Below are 27,776 nucleotides of genomic sequence, written 5' to 3'. Positions count from 1 at the left end.
GTCTCCTAGTAACAGGAGAATGCGAGAGTCTGCGCGAGTCTGAGCGAGTTCACGAGAGTTCAGCGAGTTCTTTTCAGTTCAGCAGCAGCTTTAAAGTCCTGCAGTGTGTGATCCCTAATGGTTTAGTGTGTAAGCCAAAATATTTCAGTCACGAAAAAAAAAATCAACAAAACCCAGCCGGACAGTGAGAGACGCCCAGTCTTTATAATCTATTCCACCTTTAAAACTGAACCCAAGGCTGCATGTCGATGATATATCGCCCAGCAGGAGCATCGTTACCCATAATGCCTTACAATAGCGTCCTGCTGTGCACTTCATCCATGCGTTCTCTCCAGATTACCTCTGCAGAGGGCCTTGCTCTGAGAGGAGAAGAAGAAGAGGAAGTTCTGCCGTGATTGAGTTCTGTGGGCTACCGTTGGTTAAAGCGGAGAACTTGGAGAGGAGAACTAATGTCTTCCGAGTTTCTCCAACACTAGGGGGCGCTCCTGAGTGAGCCAGAAATGAATAGGTTAATATGGAGCCTTTGAGCAAAATCATAGTTTTTAAAGGCTGAAACACTTTTAATGTAAAAGAAGGCAATAATTTCCAGAACACTGACCAGCATAAAACAGTTTATCCCCTGCTCTTATATTTTTAAGAGCTTTTAAACTCTTTTAAAAAGTTTAAAAACGGTGCCTCATGTAGGTTCATGACGCCTCTGAGCACGAACAGCCAATGAGCTGCTCCGCTCACCAACCAATCAGCACTCTCTGGCGCTAAAACCCGCCTCTTGCTGCCCAAACCCCGTTTGCTGTAGAATAAACAAAACATCCAGGTGAGATTTCTTTCTTCTTCTATGTAAACTTAAAGGAAAGTTCTGGTTCAGTGATTAGATAATATTTTAGTTTCTATTTTGAGGGCTGGAGGTCAGGGAACCAGCCTCGTGACCGGAAGGTCGCCGGTACGATCCCCAGAGCCGACAGCACATGACTGACGTGTCCTTGAGCAAGACACCTAACTCCCAACTGCTCCCCAGGCGCTGTGGATTGGGCTGCCCACCGCTCCGGGCAAGTGTTCTCACTGCCCCCTAGTGTGTGTGTTCACTAGAGTGTAGGTGGTGTTTCACTTCACGGACGGGTTAAACAATCCCCCGGTGTGGGACTAATAAGGGTCACTTAATCTTAATCTTAACTTCTTGTTTTAGCCGTTGATCTCCATTCACTCCCATTCACTGAGGACTCGCTCGCAGGCGCCCTCTGCTGTTTAGCAGTCCTGTTTTTTTTTATATAACGGGGGAAATAAGAAGTGGCCAGGCTTCTCATGAACCAGCTCTGCTGACACTCCCCGTAATGACAGCAGCAGCAGTGTGTCATCAGTCTGCTGACGCTATAATGTGTTCAGGCTTGTATTCCTCCGCAGGCTCACAGCGCCCTGCTTACCTGCAACACCGGCAGTGCAGGACACCTGTTTTTCATCCTGCCACTCGCTCACTCTCTGGAGTAAACGGAGGACGGAGTTTAGTCCAACACTTCTGCTTCTCCTCTCCTTATTATCTGTCGCCCTCATTTAGCCACCTCTGCTCTGTTTGGCTGTCCAATGACTTTGCGTGAGCGGCAGCTCGAAGATGCGGTGGTTCTTCACAGGACTAGGAGGACTCTCTTAGCACTGGTGGTATCATACACATTCCTAGACGCCACGTCGTCTGTCGTTCTCTACCTGAGGTGATACGTCTGACCGTCCACCGTGTTGGAGAGGTCAAGATCCTCTCGTGAACAGATTCACTTGTACTGAGAGACGATGAGACTCAGGATTAAATCAGCCACAGCTTCCTCATTACTCCACCCATTTACACCACATCTGTTTAGTTCTAATCCTCAGACTCAGACTAATCTGGGCTGCACGGACGGCTCTCGGCGGCTTTTATTACTGTAATGACTGATGGTGATAATTAGCCGTCCAGCAGGACCAGCAGGAAAGTATTCAGTCTGCACCTGATGTTAAAAACCGAGTTCAGCGCCAGTAAAAACACAAACTCACTCACATCAGCAAATCCATCAATGAGTGAATCTCTTCTAATATTTATACACACCAACATGAAATAAACCCCAAACACAGGAAGAAGGACGGAGCTGAAGTCGGCTTCCTATTCGCCAGCTTCCTGTTCCGGTTTTCCCGTTCCACCTTAAACGGTGCAGCAGGAACGTTCTGGTGCCTGAAGCCGCTCCATTTAAGGTGGAACGGGAAAATTCAAACCAGAATCTGGTGAATAAGAATCTGACCTCAGCTCCGTGTAAGAAGGTGCTGACGCTGATCTATGATGAACATCTACACGGATTAAGGAACGCTGTAACTTACCCAGCTACAAAGCTTTAACCATCACTGTAAATCAGTAACTACTACATCAAGTTAAGACCCCCTGAATAGACCATTCAATGAAATAAGCTTAATATAAAACCAGAGGAAAAACAACCACAGCAGCAGGTTCTCTGAGCTTCACCAACCACACGACCACATCTACACATAAACACCACACAGACATGAGCGCGGATCACTGCGTTCCCTCCGTTATATAATCCTATCCCACTTTCTGAGAGCGATATTCCTGAAACAGTGGAATTGTGGACAGTATCTTTCTCAAACTGCCGCTCTGTAAAGGCACTGAATGCAGTCCAGCAGAGATGCTGACCTCCCCAACATGGCTGGACCCAACACGGCATCTAGGCATGTATGTCTATGGTATCGTATGATCGGCGTAACTAGTGGGGTGGAACTGGACACGACTAAATTGAGGGGAAAGTCAATTTTAAAAAAAGAAAGCTAACGATTTCTCGTCACGCCACATGTTAATCCCTGTCGAAACACGAATGGGAGTGTAATTTCAGCTTCGTCCTGTCGTCAGGGGAGATTTCGGCTGCAGTAACAGGACCGCACAAGTCCAGATCCGTTCATTTGGCCCCCTGGCAACACTACAGCGTTTCGCAACCCTCTGGCTAAGCTATGTGCCTTCAGCAAGCATGTAGTGCCGTCTCTCCCCCTCTCCCTCAGTACTCAACCTGGCTGCGATGACGTAACTACACGTTGCCAGCTGGTAGACTCAGGTTTCTGCGCATCAAGTACAAACAGTCACACCACATGACCTGGAGGAGAACCTTAGGGAGACCCTTCAGAGCAGAAACACAGCTAAAACCAAGCTATACATGAGTGTTGATGGTAGGAGACCAGTGAACCTGTGACGGGCATCTGTCCGATGTGTCTGAGAGAAGGCGGCAGGCTGGATTTGTTACTGTGCCTTTGAGACTGATATATCCTCGTGTTTCAGTCACGTGATTTATTTTGTTGTGGCCGCCACATTTGAGAGAGAATTTCTGTCTTGGCTGCTCCGCACGAACGTAACTAGAGGTGAAAGACGGCTAAAATACTTGGGAAGAGAAAAGCGTTCCTCGACAGAGTCGATACAATACTCTGAGACCCTCATACAGACCCCCTGAACTCCTGATCCCAGTCAAACTGCTGGAGTTTCTAAACACATCAGTGTCGCTGCTGGACTGAGAACAGCCCACCAACCAAACATATCCAGCCAACAGCGTCCTGTGACCACTGATGAAGGACTAGAGGATGACCAGCACAAACCGTGCAGCAGCAGATGAGCTGTCGTCTCTGACTTTACATCTACAAGGTGGACCGACGAGGTAGGAGTGTCTAATAGAGTGGACAGTGAGTGGACACAGTGTTTAAAAACTCCAGCAGCACTGCTGAGTCTGATCCACTCGCACCAGCAAACAAGAGCTGTTTATGATCTCGCATCCTGAGAATGATCCACCACCCAAACAGTACCTGCTCTGTGAGGGTCCATGGGGGTCCTGACCACTGAAGAACAGGGTAACAGAGTATCAGAGAAACAGATGGACTACAGTCTGTAACTGTAGAACTACAGAGTGCAGCTATACAGTAAGTGGAGCTGATCAACTGGACAGTGAACTGAGGAGATTTCTTCATCAGCCGAGTTTCACAATCAAAATCAGAGACGTCTTTAAGGCCAGTAGAGAAACTAGTAGAGAACAGAGGGAAGATGAAAGAAACAGCAGCCTCAGTCATCCCCTGGTTCATGGTTTTCCATTGCAACAGCTGGCCAGATGTACGAGACAGCCGAGCTGCCGTCTTTCGCGCTGGAATGCTTAGTACAGCCATTTTTACTGTTGCTTTAAAGACGGGTTTTAGCAGCCTACACGTCAGGCTGCGGGCGGTTTAGGCAACCCACTCAGTTCCTCTCTGTGTCAGAGAATCAAGTCAGTCACCACTCAAAGACACCACAAAGCAGAGAAAGGGCTATGCAGGAGGCTCTAAAACAGGCCCTAAAGGAGGCAAAACAGACCTAAAACAAACCAAAAAGAGCTGGAAAAGGACAAAAAGCTTTAGATCAATTAAAGTAAACAAACAGTCTCAAAAAGAGATAAACAAACCCAAAAGCAGGCAAAAAACATAAACAAGCGAAGACAAACTCGCTAAGTATGAATCCACTTTCACACAGGACAAAAAAGGACCAACGCTGCCCAAAACACTAAAAAACGGCACTTTAAAAGGGCAAAACTGTACATAGTGGTTAAAAAAAACGTGGGTTCTTTAGGGAGGACAACGGTTCTAAATAGCACCGTGAACACTCAAAAGACCCATTTACATGATTTACATGCTTTAACGGTTCTTTACACGGCGAAACAGGACTTCAGGACTTGGCTCTATAGAACCTTTCACCTCCGTGACGTGAAACACCACACACACACTAGTGAGCACACACACACACTAGGGGCAGTGAGCACACTTGCCCGGGGTGGTGGGCAGCCCTATCCGCAGCACCCGGGGAGCAGTTTGGGGGTTAGGCGTCTTGCTCAAGGACACCGGGCCGGCTCCCTAACCTCCAGCCCACGACTGCCCCGTCTATTATACAACAGTAGAACCCTTTTTGGTGCTATATGGAACCATTTCCATAGATATAAAGCACATTCTCCATAAACCTGAACAGCTACTTCATATGCCAACTTCTAGGTTAATCATTTCAGCATGAAGAGATTCTACATACAGCTCAGGGCTGTAAACAGAACCGCTGCCTCGACTAAAGAACCCTTGAACAGAACCTCCCTATCAAGAGTGAACAGAGAAAACAGCCTGACATAGATGTTAAAGCGGGTAGAAAGCTCTAATGGAGTGGAAAGGCGTTACAACTGGTGGAAAAAGGGGGCAAAACGGGTTTAAAAGCTCTGAGGCCGGTCAAAACAGCCCAGAGCAGCAGGGCAGGAGCTACACCAGGTATGGACCTCAGTGGGGTTAGCAGATGTTCTCACCCAGGTTAAGAGACTCTCACAGAGCTCCACTCGGTCCACCGATTCCAGGACAACGTTACTCATCTCAGCTCGCAGGATTAGTCCACGGCGCTGCGTGTCCGGCTTGTTCTCGGTTCAGATGTGGCTTCGATCGGACGCTTCAGCCGCAGACGAGCCCGGCGAGTCCCGGCGAGTCCCCCCGACAACACAACAACAACGGTCCGCTCGGCGAACAAGCCGCGACGGGAAACCAGCCGGCCTCCCTAAAAAACAAGCGACAAGGTGCTTTAACCGCCTCCCGGTCCCGTCACTGTCCTCCTTCGAGCCAACGCTGTCGAATTAAAACGCGATAAAACGAAATATTTCTCGTTTTAAATCAACAAAATACGCGGAGACACACACAGCCACTCCACCGGCGCCGCTACGCTAAGCTACGTTAGCCTCCCCCGGGGTCCTCAGACTGCCACCCTGCAAAAATAAAGCCAGCTAAGCGCCTGGCTGAGCTCAGACGTCAGAATCTCGGTGTTATAGCGCTTGGCGGCTCTTTCAAAACAAAGAAAACAACAGAAAAAAATCTAAAACAAATAACAGGGCGGCACGTTTGGCTCGAGTCTGTTTAAACGTGAAACCGAACAGGCGAGCGCGGCGAGCGTCGTCAGCCGGTGGGCCTGACGAGGGATGCGGAAAAGACGAGAGGTCTGCAGAAATGGCCGTTTAATGTGTTAAATTTAGTTTATGGTGTTTGAGAAGCGGACTGTTATTAAAATATGTAAGTCTGTCATTCGTAAATATATATATATATATATATAAAACGCTGTATGGGATATGTGCTCTTTGTGCTCGCGGGCTTACTGCGCGAATGTTCCGTTCCACCTTAAATGGTGCGGCAGTTACGGTCGGAGAACTGAGTCTCCACAATGTTACTGCTGCGCTGTTTAAGGTGGAACGGAACATTCGAGTGGACAGCCAGTTTCAGCCTCGCTGCTTGATAGATGTTGTCATTTTGCGGCTGATGACCGATCATTATTCCAGCTGTTAGCCGTGTTTTTGTTGTTCGTAGTAGTAGAAATCGATGTCGTTGTTGTTGTTGTTGTTGTTGTTGTGAGCTGGCGTAATTAATACGAGACTGCCTAACTTGTACATGTATAGGCATAACATTATGATATATACTATATAGGGTCACTCTGTAGTTCTACAGTTACAGACTGTAGTCCATCTGTTTCTCTGATACTCTGTTACCCTGTTCTTCAGTGGTCAGGACCCCCATGGACCCTCACAGAGCAGGTACTATTTGGGTGGTGGGTCATTCTCAGCACTGCAGTAACACTGACGTGGTGGTGGTGTGTTAGTGTGTGTTGTGCTGTGCTGATACGAGTGGATCTGTGTCCACTCACTGTCCACTCTATTAGACACTCCTACCTTGTAGATGTAAAGTCAGAGACGACAGCTCATCTGCTGCTGCACAGTTTGTGTTGGTCATCCTCTAGTCCTTCATCAGTGGTCACAGGACGCTGTTGACTGGATATTTTTGGCTGGTGGACTATTCTCAGTCCAGCAGCGACACTGAGGTGTTTAAAAACTCCAGCAGCACTGCTGTGTCTGATCCACTCAGACCAGCACAACACACACTAACACACCACCACCACGTCAGTGTTACTGCAGTGCTGAGAATGATCCTCCACCCAAATAGTACCTGCTCTGTGAGGGTCCATGGGGGTCCTGACCACTGAAGAACAGGGTAACAGAGTATCAGAGAAACAGATGGACTACAGTCTGAGTCCAGCTATACAGTAAGTGGAGCTGATAAACTGGACAATAAGCGTCAAAACAAGGAGGCCTGATTGGTGTAAATGCACGACCCTTTATGATATAATGTATATGCATACATTGCCATATATCAGGTTTGTGTGTGGGTTTAAAGCGCTGTGTAATTCATTCATTGAGATGTAAACCAAGTCATTCAGACTGGTCTGATGAAACAGTTCAGTGTAGAGAAACACACACTCACCCGCCACTTTATTAGGTTTATTCAGTTGCTTGTAAACACAAACAGCTAATCAGCCAATCACACGGCTGCAGCTCAGTACATTATAGGCGTGTAGAGGTGGTCAAGACAACTTGCTGAAGTGCAGACCGAGCATCAGAACGGGGAAGAAAGGGGATTTAAGGGAAAATGACCGTGGCGTGGTCTGCCTTGTTGATGTGAGAGGTCAGAGGAGAATGGGCAGACTGGTTCCAGATGATAGAAAGGCAGCAGGAACTCAAATAACCAACCAGAATCTCTGAGGAACATTTCCAACACCTTGTTGAAAGTCTGCCACGGAGAATTAAAGCAGTTCTGAAGGCAAAAGGGGGTCCAACCCTTTACTAGCATTACTTTTACTGTACCTAATAAAGTGGCCAGTGAGTGTATTTACCAAGATTTCGTTCGTTTACAGTGGTGGTGTTAGGAACCGGGGGGTTTCCTCATAGGGCATTTCTCAGTTTAGCTGGATAAGGTAAAGAAGAAAGTCCACCAGTTTTCCTAATTGTATGCCTAATCTACTCCCTGACATGTTGACAGAGCAACTGAGAGGGGTTTGGTGTGAAATGGTTCACTGTAGAGAAACTTACAGACTCAGATGTATTTACAGTGGCGCTGGTAGGAGCCAGGGGTCACCATGACTACCACACCAGGAGCTGACAGTACATCACTGAAGTGCCCTTGAGCAAGGCACCTAACCCCCAACTGCTCCCCTGGGGCTGTGGATAGGGCTGCCCAGCGCTCCGGGCAAGTGCACTCACTGCCCTTAGTGTGTGTGCCTTCACTGGTGTGTATGTGGTGTTTCACTGTGTGGAGAGTGTGTGGTTAACACCTCTGCCTTCTACGCTGTAGACTGGGGTTCAATCCCCCACCAGGACAAGCACCCCACACTATACCAATAAGAGTCCTTGGGCAAGACTCCTAACACCACCTTGGCCTCCCTGTGTAAAATGATCCAATTGTAAGTCGCTCTGGATAAGAGCGTCAGCCAAACGCCGTAAATGTAAATGAGATTAAATTTCCCCCTTGTGGGACTAACAGGGGTGTCTTAATCTTTCTGAATATTAATATGTAATAATAATATTAAATTTTGAATCAAACAAATAAAATGTATATTTAAATTGTGAACATGTGAACACTTGGGCCCAGTCCCATTTCACCCCGGGCCCCTACCCCTTAGCCCCACCCCTCTGTTTTGCGAGTTCAGGTCTAGGGGTGGGGTGTCCTGATTGCTGTTGAGATAGAGGGGTGGGGTGAAGTGTTGGGGCTACATGATCCTCCAAACGGAGGTTTTTCAGAGACTCCAACCAGAGAGATATGAGGAAAAACAGAAAAACCAGCGAGACGGAGCACAAGAGACCAGAGAAACCCTCAAACGTGAGAATTTTCTCTGTTAAAAAATGACGATAACCACTGTTTTATCTTAGTTTAGTGTCGTTTCAGTGGATTTTGGTAATTTTTTCATAACAAGCCTGAAGCACCAGAATGTAGCTGCTGCTCCATTTAAGGTGGAACAGGAAAATTCAAAGAAGGATCTGGAGAATATCCGACTTCGGCTTTCTGCACATACTGTACATTTTTACTTTTATCTTTTACCTCTGTTTTTAGAGTTATTCTTATATTTCTGTTTCTAATCTCTTAAGACTATATTGAGATTATATTTGGTGAACGGAGGAACAGCAAAGTAAGAATTTCACTGTACAGTGTAGCGGCCTGTTCTGCTGTGCATGTGACAATAAAACTCTTTAATATCTGACCTCAGCTTCATATCACTGAAGAATTAGTGGGGGGTGATAATAAATAATTGCCCCCCTCTTTGAAGGCATATGATGCCCTAAATGTAACTAAAGCCCAGCAGTGAGGAGCTGAACTTTCCCCTCCTCTGCTGTCCCTGCAGACGGGCAGGGTCGCCTACAGAGCGGCGCTAGTAGCTGTTAATGAAGTGATGCTCTGTTTATTTGAGGGCCTCATTTCAGAGGGAAGATCTCAACCACTGCCCTGTAGCTCAGCTCCAAGGGTTTATGGTGGCACTCGAAAACAATGGACAGGGGTAAAAAGAAGAAATGGGACTGGGCCTTGGGTTGGATTACTCAGAGCCAAAAAAGCCGGTCCAATAGGAGAATAGCTAAGGAACACTACTACACACAATCCTCGACTTTTGGCTTAATGCAGCTTACTGGGAACTCGCGCTTCCCGTCGTCACCACTGTAAAGAAATTCTTCATTGTCATTCCCGTTTAAATACGAGATGTTCTTTTAAGAGCCGTCTTACAACCTTCTTGTGAGCTGTTAGCTTGTGTCTGCATTAATATCTGCATTGCAATCATTTAATATTTCATCCTTCATCTCTTTGTGGTATTGAGAAGTGCAGGCTATGTAAAGGTGGAATGGAAAACAACGAATGTTTGGACGCACGTCATTTGATCCAAGATGAGGACTCTCTTATCGAAGGCGTCAGCAACCAAGTCCTAGTTGTGGTCATCCTTAGTGTGACGTTTCTGGGTGGACTGGCCACACTGCTCTGCAGGTGAACCGCATGTTGCCCTACTTTCACTCATCTGTCTGCTTGTCCTATTTAGGGTGCGGTTTGGGGAGCGGGGAAAATGATTTCAGGACAGAAGAATAAACGTTGGCCTGATGTGGCTCTCGGTCTCTTCCAAACATCTTTATTAATCTGTTATATAACAAAAGGTTTTCGGTTCTCCAAATTTGTGCGTAAGACTGTATCCGTGTGAATATGAATGTAAATAGCTCAGCATTTATGAAATATTGCTGTTGTCAGAAAAAAAGAACTTGTATCTCCAGTTTTTGACATAATTTGGAAAAAAAAACACGTTACTCTTTACATTGTTTCTAAATTTCTTGATGAACGGACTAAAATAAGCGGCCCAGAATTGCTTGGAAAAAAATCTGGTTCCATTGACTTTCATTAAAAGATGAGTAGGTTTTTCTCCTTCTCCTGTAAAGTTACCGTTTTTGGAGGTACGAGATTTTGTTCTGACAACAACGATGTGTTAAAATTTGGTCAAACTTTTTAAGGCAGAACATTTAGACATGCCTCTTCTTTGTTTCTTCCACTTTCTCATTGCACTGACGAAGTGAAAGTTAGTATAAAACGCTGTAAAATCATTAAAACATGAAATATTGGTCACTGAAACATTTAAATAATGTGATATTTAAAATAATACTAAATATACTAACAATTATAACTCAAGATATTATCTATTTGACGTATTAAGCACATGTTTCCAATATTTGACACTTACATGTATGTACATATATTTTGAAGTGTATGCACAACCCTTAATTATACATATGCACACATACATTGCCATATATATATATATATATATGTGTGTGTGTGTGTGTGTGTGTGTGTGTGTATATATATATATATATATATATATATGTGTCACTGCTGTCGGAAGAAAACCTTGTATCTCCAAAATAGTAACTGTACAGGAGAAGGAAAAAACATACTTCACTTTCAATGTCAATAAAACCAGAATTTTCTCCATGTCATTTTAGGTAATTTCTTTTAGACCACTCATCACAAAATTTACAAACAATGTAAAGAGTAAAAGATGACAAAAATGGAGATACAAGGTTTTCTTCCGTGAGCACCGATATATATATATATATATATATATATATATATATATATATATATATATATATATATATATATATATATATATATGCACATATATAATCAGATTTCAGGCAGTTTCCCACCAAACTCTAGTCTGGTCCGGCAGTTTCCCGCCAAACTCTAGTCTGGTCCGGCAGTTTCCCGCCAAACTCTAGTCTGGTCAGGCAGTTTCCCGCCAAACTCTAGTCTGGTCAGGCAGCTTCCCGCCAAACTCTAGTCTGGTCAGGCAGCTTCCCGCCAAACTCTAGTCTGGTCAGGCAGTTTCCCGCCAAACTCTAGTCTGGTCAGGCAGTTTCCCGCCAAACTCTAGTCTGGTCAGGCAGTTTCCCGCCAAACTCTAGTCTGGTCAGGCAGCTTCCCGCCAAACTCTAGTCTGGTCCGGCAGTTTCCCGCCAAACTCTAGTCTGGTCAGGCAGTTTCCCGCCAAACTCTAGTCTGGTCCGGCAGTTTCCCGCCAAACTCTAGTCTGGTCCGGCAGTTTCCCGCCAAACTCTAGTCTGGTCCGGCAGTTTCCCGCCAAACTCTAGTCTGGTCCGGCAGCTTCCCGCCAAACTCTAGTCTGGTCCGGCAGTTTCCCGCCAAACTCTAGTCTGGTCAGGCAGCTTCCCGCCAAACTCTAGTCTGGTCAGGCAGCTTCCCGCCAAACTCTAGTCTGGTCCGGCAGTTTCCCACCAAACTCTAGTCTGGTCAGGCAGCTTCCCACCAAACTCTAGTCTGTTTTCTTCATATGTGCCACAGATGTGTGTCAGTGTGAACAGATAAACGCACTGAATCAGATGTTTTCAATTCTGATTTCAGACACTTTCATATGTGGCACTGAAATCCGATGTGTATCTGATCTTCATCAGTGCGACTCAGTCTGAACAGCCAGATCAGCTTTTAGATCAATCCAACTTGACATTCATCATAGTTTTGCACTGTTCAGACCTCATAAACATTTGGTGATATTTCTGTACAAGAATGAGAAGCGACTCATCCAAACCCGTCTGTGTTTGAAGAGATTACGATGGGGCTGCAGCATCAATGAACAAGTCTGAAAGCAAAGTTTACCTGAATCCAAACACATGAACCAAAGAAGTGACCGGGTCCTTTTTACGGCTCGATCACGTTCTGGATGATGAGCCCAGCTGTCAGTCAGTGAAGCTTCATGCTGGCTCCTGTGATGCTGGTGAAGATAAAGCTGATCTTCCGGGAGCGACTGGCGTTCGTTGGCAGTCGTGATTGTTTACCTCTGTTCTTTTGCGAGTCAGTTTAGGAGCTGATCTGTTCAGACTGATGTAGCAAATCACATTAATGAACCTAAACCTCACTTGGTGGAAGCGTATCTTTCGAGGGAACACTATATTTTGATTTAATTGGCCCAATATTGATTGTATGTTTACCTCTTTGAGGTTGGTTGATAACCTTTGTGTGGATTTACACACCAGAAAAGGTCATAATTCAGTATGTGGACTGAATGGACTGGGGAGCGGATTTGACACTTTTGAAACATTTCTAACTTTGTTATTTATTAATTCTCTTAGTTACGGTTTCATTTCTCACATTTATTTAGTCATGTTTGATTTTGTGTCAATCATTAGCTTATTAGTTTTTAATTCCTTTTTTTTTTTACAACTTTTAATTTTTGTAATTTTTTATTTTTAGTTTTCTGCAAGTCCTTTATTTATATATTTCCATTTTTATCTATTTTACTTATTTATGTATTATTTTGGCACGTTTCATCCATCATAATTAGAGGGCTGCACTGCACCCATTTAAAGCTTTATTTGTCTGACCCAGTAGTGTATAGAATTAGAGCTTGGATGAAACATAAAATATCAAAAAATCCAACATAAAGGTGTGTGTCTTGTTACAAGCCTAGGTTTTTTCTCTCTGTCAGAAATGAGCAGCAGCGAATCCACCCGGAGAATCAGGAGCACGTACAAGCTGTTCGACAGCAACTTCAGACAGAGCAGGTCAGTGACAAACATTCTGCTTTCCTCATGTGGAACATCTACTGCATGGATTCCTCACAGACCAACCTTCATTCCTTTCTTATCAAGATTTGCCTGATACTATCAGGATTCAGGCTGTTTCCAGTGTTATTTTCCAGGAGCCGGCCTCACGGAGCAGGATTATGGCTTAGCCAGTAAACTTTAAGCTTAGTTCAGTCTGCAGCATGACAGTGGATCACTTTTTATTGGACAACATTGCCATGGCAACTTATACTGCACACCTAACCTGCTCCAGGGCAGGTAAGGATCAGGATGCGAGATCATAAACAGTCTGTAACTGTAGAACTACAGAGTGAAGCAATAGAGTAAGTGGAGCTGAACAGAAACATGGAGTAATGTTATGGCTGATCGGTGTGTGTGTATCTATATATATATATATATATATGTGTGTGTGTGTGTGTGTGTGTGTGTGTGTATATATATAATATACACACTATACTGCCAAAAGTCTTCACTCCCCCATCCAAATCACTGAATTCAGGTGTTCCAGTCTCTTCCGTGGCCACAGGTGTATAAAGCCGAGCCCCTAGGCCTGCAGACTGCTTCTACAGACATTAGTGAAAGAATGGGTCGCTCTCAGGAGCTCAGTGAATTCCAGCGTGGTGCCGTGATCGGACGCCACCTGTGCAGCAAATCCAGTCGTGAAATTTCCTCACTACTAAATATTCCACAGTCCACTGTCAGTGGGATTATAACAAAGTGGAAGCGATTGGGAACGACAGCAGCTCAGCCACGAAGTGGTCGGCCATGTAAAATGACAGAGCGGTCAGCGGATGCTGAGGGGCATAGTGCGCAGAGGTCACCGACTTTCTGCAGAGTCCATCACTACAGACCTCCAAACTTCATGTGGCCTTCAGATCAGCTCAAGAACAGCGTAGAGAGCTTCATGGAATGGGTTTCCATGGCCGAGCAGCTGCATCCAAGCCTTAAGACAGCCAGCGAATCCATGTGTGGAGGTGTCATGGTCAGTGCCGCGATGAACGGCTTGTTGTCATGCATCACACATCCAGAAAGCCAGGTGTCACAGTGTGGGGGTGCAATTTCGTATGATGTCAGATCACCTTTGGTCTTCATTACAGGCACTTTGACAGCCCAACGTTGTGTTAATAAGGTCCTGTAATCAGTAGCCCTACCTTTTCTGATTACACACTCCGGTGCGCTATTCCAGCAGGACAACGTTCAACCACAGATTGCTGCCCTCTCAAGAGCTGCCTTGATGACGCAGATACTGTGCCGCAGCCATGTGCGCTATGAACTCTCCACCCCACCGCAAAATCTGCAGGAACTGCGTGAGAATATTCAGGCTGCCTGGGATGGATTATCACCATCACCGAGACGTCTGGCATGTTACCTTGGAGAAACGTGGCGGCCCGACACCACACTGAGAAATATCACCCATATCGGTCTAAATTTGAATCATTGATTGTTCCTGTTAACCTTCATGGTCCTTCAGAATGGCACTGCAATTCGACACTTCCTTCTGGATGCTCTGGTACTCTGGCACTGGTGTAGGAGTTCAGGAGGCAAGTTTAGAGCAGGTGTAGCATTGGTTGTATTTTTGAATGGCAAGCATCCACCACAGTACCACTGTTGAGCAGATATCCGGTGCAGTGTAGTGAATAATCTGGCAACTCCTTCTATGTCGCTAACCTGACCTGTGACTTGCTCCGCTTCCAGTTCAGTAATAGCGTATTGTCCCTCTCTCAGGAGGCGTCATCCGAGCCGAGGCATCAGTACTACTCAGACATGTCCTGTCCAGTGTGTCTGCAGCAGGCTGTCCTGCCAGTGGAGACTAACTGCGGCCATCTGTTCTGCGGTAATCCAGCGTCGTTATTGGAGGCTTTTCATTTGCTGTCATAAGAAACGCAAGAAAGTTCTCAAAGTTTGCTTTTCAAAATTTTCACTGGTCATTTGTTAAGAAATGTTAATAGGGCTGAACATTTTGGGGAAAATATCTATTTGCGATTTTTCGGACTAATATTGCGATTATTTTCTGTAAATTGTGGTTCGACCTTTTCTGGCTTGACCCCCGAAAATAGCGCACCAGACAGCCAGTAAGTTGTGGTTGTGATGTCACAACACATGGGGGTTTGGCTGCCTCTGATTGGTCTAACTCTACAGGGACTAAACCAACTATAAAAAACTAAACTTAACCCTCTATTGCATGAATTATTACTTATATGTGACAAAGTTTTGATATATCTTTATTATTTAAAATTGCTTAAATAATAGAAATAGAAAAATATATACATTTGTTTAAAGGAGGTTAGATTGTAGTAGAAACTACAGTCATGGAAAGCACCATAAAATAATAAAAGCACCATAAAATCAAAACATTTCTTTTATTGAAAACAAGACCAAACAAATCCTACTTATATTTACTGAAATGTGTGACCAAATGTTTAAAAATTAGCACAATTTCAATTGGCATTTAGAGTGTATGGAAATAATAACATTATAATGAGATTTCCTGGTCATGTGGTGTCAATTGGCCCTTCAAAGTAAAAGACCCTTTTTCCACAATTAAATAGCAAAACACCAGATTTTTACTGCATTCGCCCGAAGACTGCAGGGATAGGCTCCAGCACCCCCCCGCGACCCTGACGGAGAAGCGGCTTGGAAAATGGATGGATGGGATGGATGAAATACAGTAGTTGTTGCCATATGGCAACACCATGCAATAGAGGGTTAAGACAACATTTTACATAATCTAGGCTATGACCTTTTTTTAATTGCAGCGATTAGAAAATTGTACTTTCTTAAATTTTGATATAAAAACGATTAATCTTTCAGCACTAAATGTTAGGACAGTATAAAGGTCTGGCATTTTTAAATTGGGGAGAATGGTTAAACAAAAAAAATACCATAAAACTGGATATATGATGCTAGTTTTTCTGTGCTGTTGGAACAAAACCTCGTGTTTCCAGAATCCTAACTTTAGGAGGAGGAGGAAAAAAAAGGTTTAAAGTAAGGAGATTTTTTATTTCCCAAATAATTCCAAATCACTTTGTAAAACTATTTCTGTTGGTCCATCCATTATGAAATTTTAGCACAATGCAAAAGACCAAATTATGCACAAAGAAAATGAGAAAAATGGACAGTGCAGTGCGACTCCCTCACTTTAACAGGGAATCTTTAATTTTCTGCATAATTTGAAGGTTGTGAAATGGTTCTTTATAGAGAAACTAAGGTTTCTTAACAGTGCTGGTGACGGGAACCAGGGTTTGCAGTGTCTACAACACAAATACAGCGGTTTTATTCACTATCCGAACTGACCAGTCAACCTGCACGTGTCTTCTGAGTGTATGTATGTAATGTTGATGGTAAAATAGTGACACATTAGAAAATGATTAGAATAATAATTAGAATAAGGCACTATTTTGCCTTATTCCCTGCATATACGTCTCCACCTTCAACTGATTGAACAAGTACATCTTCTGGCTTTCTGTCATGTAGCTTTTAGAGGCATTAACTGTTCCTGTCGACACCACTGAGGAGCATTCTGGCTCATCTAGAGCAGAGAACTCCACATCAGACCGCTCTGAATGACTTTTTTACATGATGACAGAGCATAAATATTAATATAAGGCTGGAATAACTTTAAATTCACTGGTTAGTCGTTGATAATTGTTAGAATTCTCATGCTGGTCTCAATCCAGCCGTCTGTGTTCCACAGGTTCTTGTATTATTGCATACTGGCGCTACGGCACTTGGCTCGGGGCCATAAACTGTCCCATCTGTAGACAAATGGTAAGAAGAATAATTTCACTCACAAATGCCCAGTGCTTACCAAATACTTACTAAAAGGGCTTAACGTTGTGGCTAATCTCAGATAAGACGTTAGATAACCTAAAACAGGCCATTGTTCTCAGTGTCCCGGTTTAACCGGTCTTTTTGTGCTCCTGTCAGGTGACCCTGCTGTTCCCGCTTTTCCAAGATACAGGACAGAGCGCTCAGACGCAGGACGGGCAGCTGGACCCGGGGCTCATTCTCTCCGACATTAACGACTACAACCGCAGATTTTCGGGACAGCCCAGATCTGTGAGTCAGCATGAGTCGACACCAGAGATCTTCAAAGGGGTCAAAGGCATTAAGGCCCAATCCCATGTCTTATTTTTACCCCTTGTTTTTGAGTGTAGCCCCTTGGAATTGAGTTACAAGGTGTAGTGGTTGAAAATTGTATTTATTTATTTATTTTAAGAATAGAACCAGCCTAATAATCCACTGATAATCAGACTAATAGCTCAATTGGAAAAAAAATCCGTCCATGTAAACACCTCAGTCGGAATAGTCGAGTCCGATTGAGGCCACTCAGAATACAGTTTCTATTCGACTGATCGAGGTGGGTAATCCTGTAAATAATCCATTAATTAGAAGAATAATATCCTGTATAATAAACGTCTGTATCCGATTACATTCCCTATCGGAAAGTTTAACTCCGTTCTGCATGAGCGTCGCGTCACAGTGAGAGTTTATACCGTTCAACACGGCGGAGCAGAAACTGGTCTGCAGAGGAGACGAAGTTCACGCTCTGATCTTTAAAAGACGGCGGTGGGACGGACGTCCAGCTTATGCGTCTCAGAGCACGACGTCTTCCTCTCGGCCTTCTTTAATAAGGACGTGTGAAGGACGTTTTCCTGAGTCTGACGTCATTTTAAAGCAGTTAAAAACACAATCACTGCTCACTGCTGCTCATCTCACTCTGACTGGACCTCACATGATGCTGGTTGCCATGGTGACATCTACGCTAAGTGGTTCTCTACGCATGTGCATCATTTTGGATCTGATTTCTTGTAGTGAGCATGTAAACTGAGATTTTCCATTAGATCATTAAGTAGGGTGAGAGTAAACACGTCAGTCTTCATCTAGAATCGGACTGTGTTTGATCCGATTGGCAAAAATCTGTGCATGTAAACCCAGACAATGATTTGTATTAACACGTATCTGTCCCACAGCTCCTGGACCGCTTGCGGGACGTCCCCACTCTCCTGCGTCACGCCTTCAGGGAGATGTTTTCCGTCGGGGGTTTGTTCTGGATGTTCCGCATCCGTATCCTGCTGTGCCTGGTGGGGGCGCTCACCTACCTGGCCTCCCCACTAGACTTCATCCCCGAGGCTCTCTTCGGACTGCTGGGCTTCATGGACGACTTCTTCGTCATCCTCCTCCTCTTCATCTACATCTCCATCATGTACAGGGAGGTGGTGACGCAGAGACTGGCAGGCTGAGCCTCAGCTGAGCTGTACTGCGTTCTACGTTCTTGTTTTCAGTTCCAAGACAGTATAGATTCAGTTAAAGGAGGTTCTGCGAGGGTCATGGTTTTTATCAGGGGATTGTGTGTGTGTTGCTCGGTCTTGAGTGTGTTCTACTATGTCACCTCTCTTTAAGTTAAAGGAGCGTCATAGCATTATTCAACCTAATCTCTTGCATCCGTATCATGCGGTTGATTACCACAGATTGCTGACCGCCGTCCCCTCCGGGGCTCTATAGGCTAGATTTCCAAAATAAAGAGTTTTTGCAGTAATTTGTTACCAGCAATGCGGATTTTTCACCAACACTACTTGGTCGCCATCAATGCTAGAAAACCTTCAGGAACGTGAAAGTAACCACAGCTGCTTTTTGGTTCTTGCACTGGTGTTCAAACAGTGCTTGTTCTGGTAAGAGGTTCTCTGCACGTCTGTTCAGGAATTCGATTTGTGTGAAAATGTAATTCTTACTAGTAAAAACGGAATTCTTGGTGTCAGAAATTGAATTTCTACATGCGAAAATTCAAGTTTTACTGGTGATAATTCATGACGATGCCCATTCATTTTGATGGGTAAACATATTTAGTAGTACGTGACATTTATACTAGTGAACAAAATTCATTTTCACACGTAGAAATTCAGTTGTTGGTATTCTTAGAAGTAAAGGTCCGAAACTGTCTCTGGGTCAGTTCCCCTCTTGTCACTGGGGTGGGACCCTCAAGGCTCCACCTCAGTGCCTTCAGTCAGGGAACCTAACTGAACCATAATCCACTGAAATGATCTGTTCTAAGCTGGACTGACTCCACACACCCCGCCTCCTCGCCTCGCCTCCAGGCTTTTACTCTACTGCTCTGTTTTAAAACATTCGGTTATGAAAAGGAACAAATACCAACTTTTCACCTGGAGGAACTGATTTAAGCTCCACAATCAGACGTTAAAGCCACCGTTGGACCTTTGAGGGAACGTTTATATAACCTTGATGAACAGAACCTTCATTTCGAACTGTAAGTTTGTTCATTTCAGATTCACATCATATAGTCATATATTTCATTCATGTCATCGAGCAGCTGCCCGGTAGCTTCTACTATGAGTGAGTTTTCGCATCAGCAGGATTTCAGTTTTCAGTTTTGCAAGCACAGCAAAACTTGACGAAAGTATTGTCCGTGGCGATCGACAGGTCATCGACAGGTCAGTGCAGCCGCGGCTTTTAGAGATTGGGTGGAACAGTGGCGGAGTTTTCCTTTAAACGGCTGAGCTTTTACGTTGAGCTGTTTATTTCTGGATCTCAAAGGATAAAACACTTTAGCCGTCCTGCTTTATATTAACTGTCTCTAATAACTGTAATTACATATCAATAACATATGTAACTACCAATGATTTAGTCACTGTTACAGATGCATTACAGACATACAGCCTGTGTAATTACATGTGTACAACTTCAGTTTTGCCTCATGTAATTATTCTTTTTGATACACTACAGATCAGACGTCTTTTATTTAACGTATTATGTTTGTTTTAAATAATTACTGTGCAATAACTGTGTTGTAACAAGGTAATCTAATCACATCATATTAATTACCATTCTACCATTACGTTGTACCTATAACAACTGTCGTTCATACATGTGTATAATTACATAGGCTGTGCAGCTTTAATGTATCTGCAACAGAGAGTAAATCATTAGTAATTACATTATTGTTACATATGTTGTTCACATGGTTACAGACTGCAGTTCATCTGTTTCTCTGCATGCGTTGTTAGCCCCCTTTACCCTGTTCGTTTAGTGGTCAGGACCCCCATGGGCCCTCACAGAGCAGGTACTGTTTGGCTGTGTTAGTGTGTGTTGCGCTGGTGCGAGTGGATCAGACACAGCAGTGCTGGTGGAGTTTTTAAACACTGCGTCCACTCACTGTCCACTCTGTTAGACACTCCTACCTCGTCGGTCCACCTTGTAGATGTAAGGTCAGAGACGACAGCTCGTCTGCTGCTGCACAGTTTGTGTTGGTCGTCCTCTAGTCCTTCATCAGTGGTCACAGGACGCTGCTGGCTGGATATGTTTGGTTGGTGGACTGTTGTCAGTAAGATGCACTTCCGTAATCCGTCTGTAACAGTGTTTACGTTGTTGTTGCATATGTTGTTCACGTGTAACTACACAGTTATTAGACATTTAATATAAAGTGGGACCGCTTTAGCTCGTCAGCAGGCGCTTCTCTGGAAGTCTGGAAGATGGTAATCTTATCTGCGGTGTTTAGTTGGAGCGCTAAGCCGAGCGTCTGTGAAGAAGGTGGAAGAACGTGTAGGCAGAGTGCCGCGGGTTCTGAAGCCATCCTGCCATCGCACGATGCGCCGCGGAAAACGAGCCAGTCAAAGGAAGCGATGGCGCTCAGAAGACTGCACATGATCCGCGTTAGAGGGGAACCAAAACAAGAGCATGAAGAATTAAAGTCTCGTTTTTAGGGCTTAAGGTAAATAAATAAATAAATAAATAACCGTACAATCTTCCAGAGCCGCGAACAGCTGTGAGTCGTAACGCGAAGACACTTTTTTTAGGCCGTAGAGCAATTTAAAGCGGGGAAGGCCGTGTTTTTGGGCACTGGCTGAAGCCTCGCGTCTGTGAAGGCCCGTTGTTCCATCGATAATGTCGAAATTGCACATCGTTGGATTGGATGTAAAATGTTTACAGGGTGTTTTTTCCCCACGGGGAAGCGTGAATGCAGCCAGACTTACTCCTCTCGTGTGCAAAGTAATGTCTTCACACTAATTTCTCTATCAGCGAAGTGTTTGCACAAACGAAATGTAAGAGCTTTATTTGTGTTTGTCTTGTAAATTGTTTATTTATTTTTGCAAGCTTCATAATTCAATGTCTGTCCCACTTCATTCATAATTAACAGATTCATGAATAACATGATGACATGACATCTTTCTGTAGTTACTGTTATGCCCATATTAGAATGTAGTAGTTTTTATTAATGGGGAAAATGTGTTTTTAAAAATTGCAATATTTGGCCTTATTTTAAACAAAATTCTTCCAAACTTTTTGCTGTTTTATGTTTCTTTTCTCCAAAAATGAACGGGATACTCTGAATTAGGAGGTCAGTACTAGAAAAATGAGTATTGCTACATGCAAACTAACACAGCTGCACATTGAATTGGTGTCATATTTACCCATGCAGGTTTATAAATTGTGGTAGATAAGTTTCAGTTTAACTTGCTGGTGTTTAATAGTGTTAGAGTTTAGTAGCAGACTTACTGTCCTTCTGCAGTAGCTTTAGCTTGTTTATAGATAGCAAAATGTAATATTGTGACCGTTAAGCTGTTTCAGCTTTGAATCCTTTTTCCTTGAAATATGGAAGTCACACGTGAAAATTTTATTATTTCTAATAAGAACTGAATTGTATGTAGAAATGTAATGTCTGATATCAAGAATGACATTTTTCCTAGTACAAATTTAACAATTGTAGATATCAATCACTGAATTTGTAAATTAAAAATGTATTTTTAATTAAAATTTTTGTAAAAATTGAATTCTTACTAGTAAAGTTTGAGTTATTTATATCAAAAATGGAATTTTTACTAGTGATAATTCATTTCCCCATTCATTTTAATAGGAAAACATTTTTACTAATAAAACATTTTTTACTAGTAAAATTTAAAATTTCACATGTAGAAATTCAATTGTTGATATCAAGAATTAAATCTTTGCTAGTAAAAATTTAATTCTTGATAACAAGAATTTAGTTTTTACTAGAAAGAATTGAATTCTTTATCAAAATAATTTTTTCACTAGTGAAAGATCTACATTTTTATTAGAAAATATTTATTATATTAGAACTAGTAAAATTGTATTTTCATTACATTTTTACAGGTGAAAATTTATTACTAGCAAAAATCAAAATTTCATAAATAAAAAATTAGCTGTGTAATGTATTTTTACTAGTTGAAATGTTATTCTTGGTATCAAGACTTTATGTAAATTGTTGACTAGCAAGAATGACATTTTTATTAGTGATATTTCAAATTTAATCCAGTAAAAAAGACCAATTATGTTGTCTTTTTAATCAAACAGGTAGTTGGGAGGTGTTTTGAGCTGCTGATGATGTCCATGACATGCTCAGAAAAACTTATAATCACAATAATGATGGATATCGTCATATTGCGCAGCTCTGCTCTCGCAGGAATGTAGCATTATTCTTTTTTCAACTGCGAAATCATTTTATAACTGTAAGACAAAATCGATCAGGTTTGGATTCTTTTGGTTTACTGGGTTCATGAAATTTAAACCCGTCATACATTTTTCTCATAAAGGAAAACCTGCTTAGGCCTGGAGTTCCGACTCTGGGCGTAACAGTGATTACAGAAGCTCGGCTTCAGAAGTCTTCAGTGTGCAGTTTTCGCTAACCGCTAACTGCTGCAAAGGTACAGCTTGCTAGCGTTTTACTGCTTTTATATGTGCTAGTGAACTATTTGTATTCTATGGATTCTAAGGGTCCGTGGTTAATTAAAGAAAAGTCAGTGACGTTACATTCCCTTACGAATGTGTTGCGTTCCCTCGCCGATGCTTTGCGTTCCCTCGCCGATGCTTTGCGTTCCCTCGCCGATGCTTTGCGTTCCCTCGCCGATGCTTTGCGTTCCCTCACCACTGCTTTGTGTTCCCTCGCTGATGCTTTGCGTTCCCTCACGACTGCTTTGCGTTCCCTCACCACTGCTTTGTGTTCCCTCGCCGATGCTTTGCGTTCCCTCACGACTGCTTTGCGTTCCCTCGCCGATGCTTTGCGTTCCCTCACGACTGCTTTGCGTTCCCTCGCCGATGCTTTGCGTTCCCTCACGACTGCTTTGCGTTACCTCGCCGATGCTTTGCGTTCCCTCGCCGATGCTTTGCGTTCCCTCGCCGATGCTTTGTGTTCCCTCACCACTGCTTTGCGTTCCCTCGCCGATGCTTTGCGTTCCCTCGCCGATGCTTTGCGTTCCCTCACCACTGCTTTGTGTTCCCTCGCCGATGCTTTGCGTTCCCTCACGACTGCTTTGCGTTCCCTCGCCGATGCTTTGCGTTCCCTCGCCGATGCTTTGTGTTCCCTCACGACTGCTTTGCGTTCCCTCACGACTGCTTTGCGTTCCCTCGCCGATGCTTTGCGTTCCCTCACGACTGCTTTGCGTTCCCTCGCCGATGCTTTGCGTTCCCTCACCACTGCTTTGCGTTCCCTCGCTGATGCTTTGTGTTCCCTCGCCGATGCTTTGCGTTCCCTCGCCGATGCTTTGCGTTCCCTCACCACTGCTTTGCGTTCCCTCGCTGATGCTTTGCGTTCCCTCACCACTGCTTTGTGTTCCCTCGCCGATGCTTTGCGTTCCCTCACGACTGCTTTGCGTTCCCTCGCCGATGCTTTGCGTTCCCTCGCCGATGCTTTGCGTTCCCTCACGACTGCTTTGCGTTCCCTCACGACTGCTTTGCGTTCCCTCGCCGATGCTTTGCGTTCCCTCACCACTGCTTTGTGTTCCCTCGCCGATGCTTTGCGTTCCCTCACGACTGCTTTGCGTTCCCTCGCCGATGCTTTGCGTTCCCTCGCCGATGCTTTGCGTTCCCTCACGACTGCTTTGCGTTCCCTCACGACTGCTTTGCGTTCCCTCGCCGATGCTTTGCGTTCCCTCACGACTGCTTTGCGTTCCCTCGCCGATGCTTTGCGTTCCCTCACCACTGCTTTGCGTTCCCTCGCTGATGCTTTGTGTTCCCTCGCCGATGCTTTGCGTTCCCTCGCCGATGCTTTGCGTTCCCTCGCCGATGCTTTGCGTTCCCTCACGACTGCTTTGCGTTCCCTCGCCGATGCTTTGCGTTCCCTCACCACTGCTTTGCGTTCCCTCGCTGATGCTTTGCGTTCCCTCACCACTGCTTTGTGTTCCCTCGCCGATGCTTTGCGTTCCCTCACGACTGCTTTGCGTTCCCTCGCCGATGCTTTGCGTTCCCTCGCCGATGCTTTGCGTTCCCTCACGACTGCTTTGCGTTCCCTCACGACTGCTTTGCGTTCCCTCGCCGATGCTTTGCGTTCCCTCACGACTGCTTTGCGTTCCCTCGCCGATGCTTTGCGTTCCCTCACGACTGCTTTGCGTTCCCTCGCCGATGCTTTGCGTTCCCTCACCACTGCTTTGCGTTCCCTCGCTGATGCTTTGCGTTCCCTCACCACTGCTTTGTGTTCCCTCGCCGATGCTTTGCGTTCCCTCACGACTGCTTTGCGTTCCCTCGCCGATGCTTTGCGTTCCCTCGCCGATGCTTTGCGTTCCCTCACGACTGCTTTGCGTTCCCTCACGACTGCTTTGCGTTCCCTCGCCGATGCTTTGCGTTCCCTCACGACTGCTTTGCGTTCCCTCGCCGATGCTTTGCGTTCCCTCACCACTGCTTTGTGTTCCCTCGCTGATGCTTTGCGTTCCCTCACCACTGCTTTGCGTTCCCTCACGACTGCTTTGCGTTCCCTCGCCGATGCTTTGCGTTCCCTCGCCGATGCTTTGCGTTCCCTCACGACTGCTTTGCATTGTGACGCAACGGTTTGTATTCGCTTACAAAAGCTCTGCTTTGCTTAAGCTCAGACATGAAGCACCTCATTGAATTACGTTGATCTTGAATTGAAATATAAAGACATAGTGTCGCTTCTCAAAATCAGACATGACTCTGCTGTTGGCGACTCAACCTGAACCTGAAGTCGAGTTTCCTCGTACAGTAAAAGCTACATTTACTGACACTGTGGGGGAAAATGGCTCAATAAACTCAGACTGGCCAAACTGGGAAAACAGCTTTTAATGTTAGCTATGCTAAAAACAAAGCTCTAATGTAGGCAGTGTCGTTGGGCACCTCTGGTCCTACGTTTGCTTGCTGTCTGACAAGCATAAATTTTCTTTATTTAACTACGGCCCCTTAGGGGATCCATAGTTTTCATTCATCAAGATGAGCTAAAGTATCCAAGCAAAGACAGAACTCCAGTGGACAGAACTCCATTGCTTCTTAAGCTAAGCTAAATTTGGCAATCCTGATGCTAAAGATCAGTTGCTAAAGAATCCCTTATTATGGTTATATGGTTATCTCTGAATGAACGGGTAAGTTAGGTTACATTCCACCTTCAAGCCTGTAATAGGCTTGTATTTCTCATTCAGATATCCAGCTGTTTCTCCTGCTGTCTCTGAAATAGTATTTCCGATGTGGAACGTGCCGCATTTCTCTCTCTGGGAGCTGTGAAACGCATGGAACTGTGGATGTTTTGCACAAAATGCCGTGCCTTGTCTTGGAGACAACAAAAGGATTGTGAACTTGAACAGACTGAATCACAAATAAAGTATGTGCAGTAGTATTTTTGTGCCTCATTTTTCAGTAGTGATGTTTTGCCTGTGACGAGGGAGGCCGGGAGAGGGAGACCACCGTTTACTGATTACAGTCCAAGACTGAGATTTCTGTCGTGTTCCTCCTTTATAAAAAACGTGGTTTGGCAAAAACAACGTACACAGTTTTTCTCGTCACCCTAAAAGCAGCTGAAACGTCTGGCGTCCAAAGTTTGCTTCTAACTCTTACGCTGGAGCTTTGAGGAGCGAAGCTAACAAGCTTATGGACACAGATATCTGTTGTTCTCTGTCTGAGGCGATACGTCTGCGCGTCTGCCGTGTCGCAGAGGTCAAGATCCACTAGTGAAGAGATTCCGTTCTTACGGAGAGACGATGAGTCTCAGGATTAAATCAGCCACAACTTCCACGCAACACAAAGTTGGGAATGTAAATAAAAATGGAATGCAATAATTCGCACATCGTAAGCCATATTTTTAAAGAGAAAGACAACAAACACATTTTATTGGGGAATTTTATTGTTTATTTGAATATTTGAATTTGATGCCAACAACACGTTCCAGGAAAGTTGGGGCGGGGTCTGTTCCTCGCTGTGTTTCATCAGCTCTTCTTTTAACAGCACTCTGTAAGCGTTTGAGAACTGAGGAGATGCTGCTGCAGCTTTGAAAGTGAAATGTTTTTCAGTTCTTGTCTGTTACAGGATTTCAGCTGCTCAACAGTTCAGAGTCTCATTTGTCATATTTTTCATTTTATAATGCGTCAAATGTTTTCAGGGGTGACCGGTCTGGACTGCAGGCAGGTCAGTTTAGCACCCGGACTCTTAATACGGAGCAGTGCTGCTGTAATACATGCAGAATGTGGTTTGACATCGTCTTGCTGAAATGATCCAGGCCTTCCCTGAAAAAGACGTCATCTGGACGGCAGCAGATGATATTATGTAGACGATGAAAAGAAGTTCTTTGCAGTTTTATGTTGAGAAACGTTCTTCCTGAATTGTTGCTCTATTTGATGGTCCAGTCTTTCACAGAGTGGTGACCCCTCCTCCTCTTTACTTCTGAAAGACTCGGCCTCTCTAAGATGCTCTTTATACCCAGTCATGTTACTGACCTGTTGCCAATCAACCACCAGGTGTTTTTTTAGCATTACACAACTTTACCAACCATTTGTTCCCCCGTCCCAACTTTTTTGGAACCAGTTGTTGGCATCAAACTGGAACGCAAAAAGTGGATCAGACACAGCAGTGCTGCTGGAGTTTTAAACACCTCAGTGTCGCCGCTGGACTGAGAACAGTCCACCAGCCAAAAATATCCAGCCAACAGCGTCCTGTGACCACTGATGAAGGACCAGAGGATGACCAACACAAACTGTGCAGCAGCAGATGAGCTGTCGTCTCTGACTTCTACAAGGTGGACCGACAAGGTAGGAGTGTCTAACAGAGTGGACAGTGAGTGGACGCAGTGTTCAAAAACTCCAGCACTGCTGCGTCTGATCCACTCGTACCAGCACAACACTCACTAACACATCACCACCACATCAGTGTTACTGCAGTGCTGAGAATGACCCACTACCCAAATAGTACCTGCTCTGTGAGGGTCCATGGGGGTCCTGACCACTGAAGAACAGGGTGAGCAGAGCAACAGATGGACTAGTCTGTAACTGTAGAACTACAGAGTGGAACTATGTGGTCAGTGGTTAGATTTGCTCTACAGAGCAGTGTCCTCTCACAGCTGGCGCGGCTTCAGCTTCCCTTATTATTTTACCCTGATAGTCCACAGCAGCCCTGCAGACCCATTTTACCTGCAAGAGAGATTCAGTCATGATTACATTGACATCACCACCAGATGGCAGCACATACTAATGTTTATTTGCGCAAGGAGCCCATAACTGTGTATGAGAGATCTCCTTACACAACAGCAGAGGCCACAGCCTGCCTACATGAGCCAGACAGAGGGGTGAAGAGGGTAGCCCACTATACTGCTGTGGGGCAAAAAGTGTGTGAACCCATTGGAATTATCTTAATTTCTGCAGGAATAGCTCCTAAATTATGATCTCAAAAGAATAATGGCCCATTTACTTTGCTTAATTCATCATGTAAGGTTAAATATAGCTGTTACCAGATGGCATAAAACTAAAACAAAAAGAAAATACAAAGTAATTTGATATGACAACAGTGTTTTATCACATATCATGTATAGATTTACAGAGTTAAAAGGCTTCAGGTCCTCCTGCGTTTCAGCTGGAAGCCAGAAATCCATTT

General features: G+C 44.5%; 2 protein-coding genes across 10 annotated transcripts in view; one reads left to right on the top strand and one right to left on the bottom strand.

Annotated features, from left to right (window-relative positions):
- The window catches only part of hook3 (hook microtubule-tethering protein 3), a 59,990-nt gene extending 54,232 nt beyond the window's left edge, over positions 1-5,758 (bottom strand). For 3 of the 5 annotated variants that reach the window (XM_037533664.1, XM_037533665.1, XM_037533666.1), the window contains exon 1: positions 5,316-5,757. In XM_037533664.1, coding sequence (XP_037389561.1) covers positions 5,316-5,378 — 63 coding nt within the window. In that variant the 5' untranslated portion in view covers positions 5,379-5,757. Of the gene's footprint in view, positions 1-5,315 lie in introns of all 5 variants that reach the window. The other 2 variants (XM_037533662.1, XM_037533663.1) reach the window with 1 other exon arrangement.
- A 152-nt stretch (positions 5,759-5,910) lies between these two features.
- Positions 5,911-18,483, top strand: rnf170 (ring finger protein 170). Of its 5 annotated transcripts, none has more exons than XM_017717390.2 (7): positions 5,911-6,063; positions 9,683-9,843; positions 12,848-12,923; positions 14,670-14,778; positions 16,639-16,712; positions 16,872-17,003; positions 17,918-18,483. In XM_017717390.2, the coding sequence occupies exons 2-7, from the start codon at positions 9,704-9,706 to the stop codon at positions 18,185-18,187; spliced, it is 801 nt and encodes a 266-aa protein (XP_017572879.1). In that variant the 5' UTR covers positions 5,911-6,063; positions 9,683-9,703; the 3' UTR covers positions 18,188-18,483. The 5 variants fall into 5 exon arrangements, with proteins under 5 accessions (XP_017572879.1, XP_017572878.1, XP_017572881.1 ...); XM_017717389.2 differs by having other exon boundaries at positions 5,931-6,063; positions 9,688-9,843; XM_017717392.2 differs by having other exon boundaries at positions 5,931-6,063; positions 9,680-9,843.
- Positions 18,484-27,776: the final 9,293 nt, after the last annotated feature.

Source organism: Pygocentrus nattereri, chromosome 23 (genome assembly GCF_015220715.1).
Source record: "Pygocentrus nattereri isolate fPygNat1 chromosome 23, fPygNat1.pri, whole genome shotgun sequence".
NCBI classification, from domain to species: Eukaryota; Metazoa; Chordata; class Actinopteri; order Characiformes; family Serrasalmidae; genus Pygocentrus; species Pygocentrus nattereri.
The sequence above is the reverse complement of the archived record's forward strand: the minus strand, read 5'-3'. Positions and strand labels throughout refer to the sequence as shown.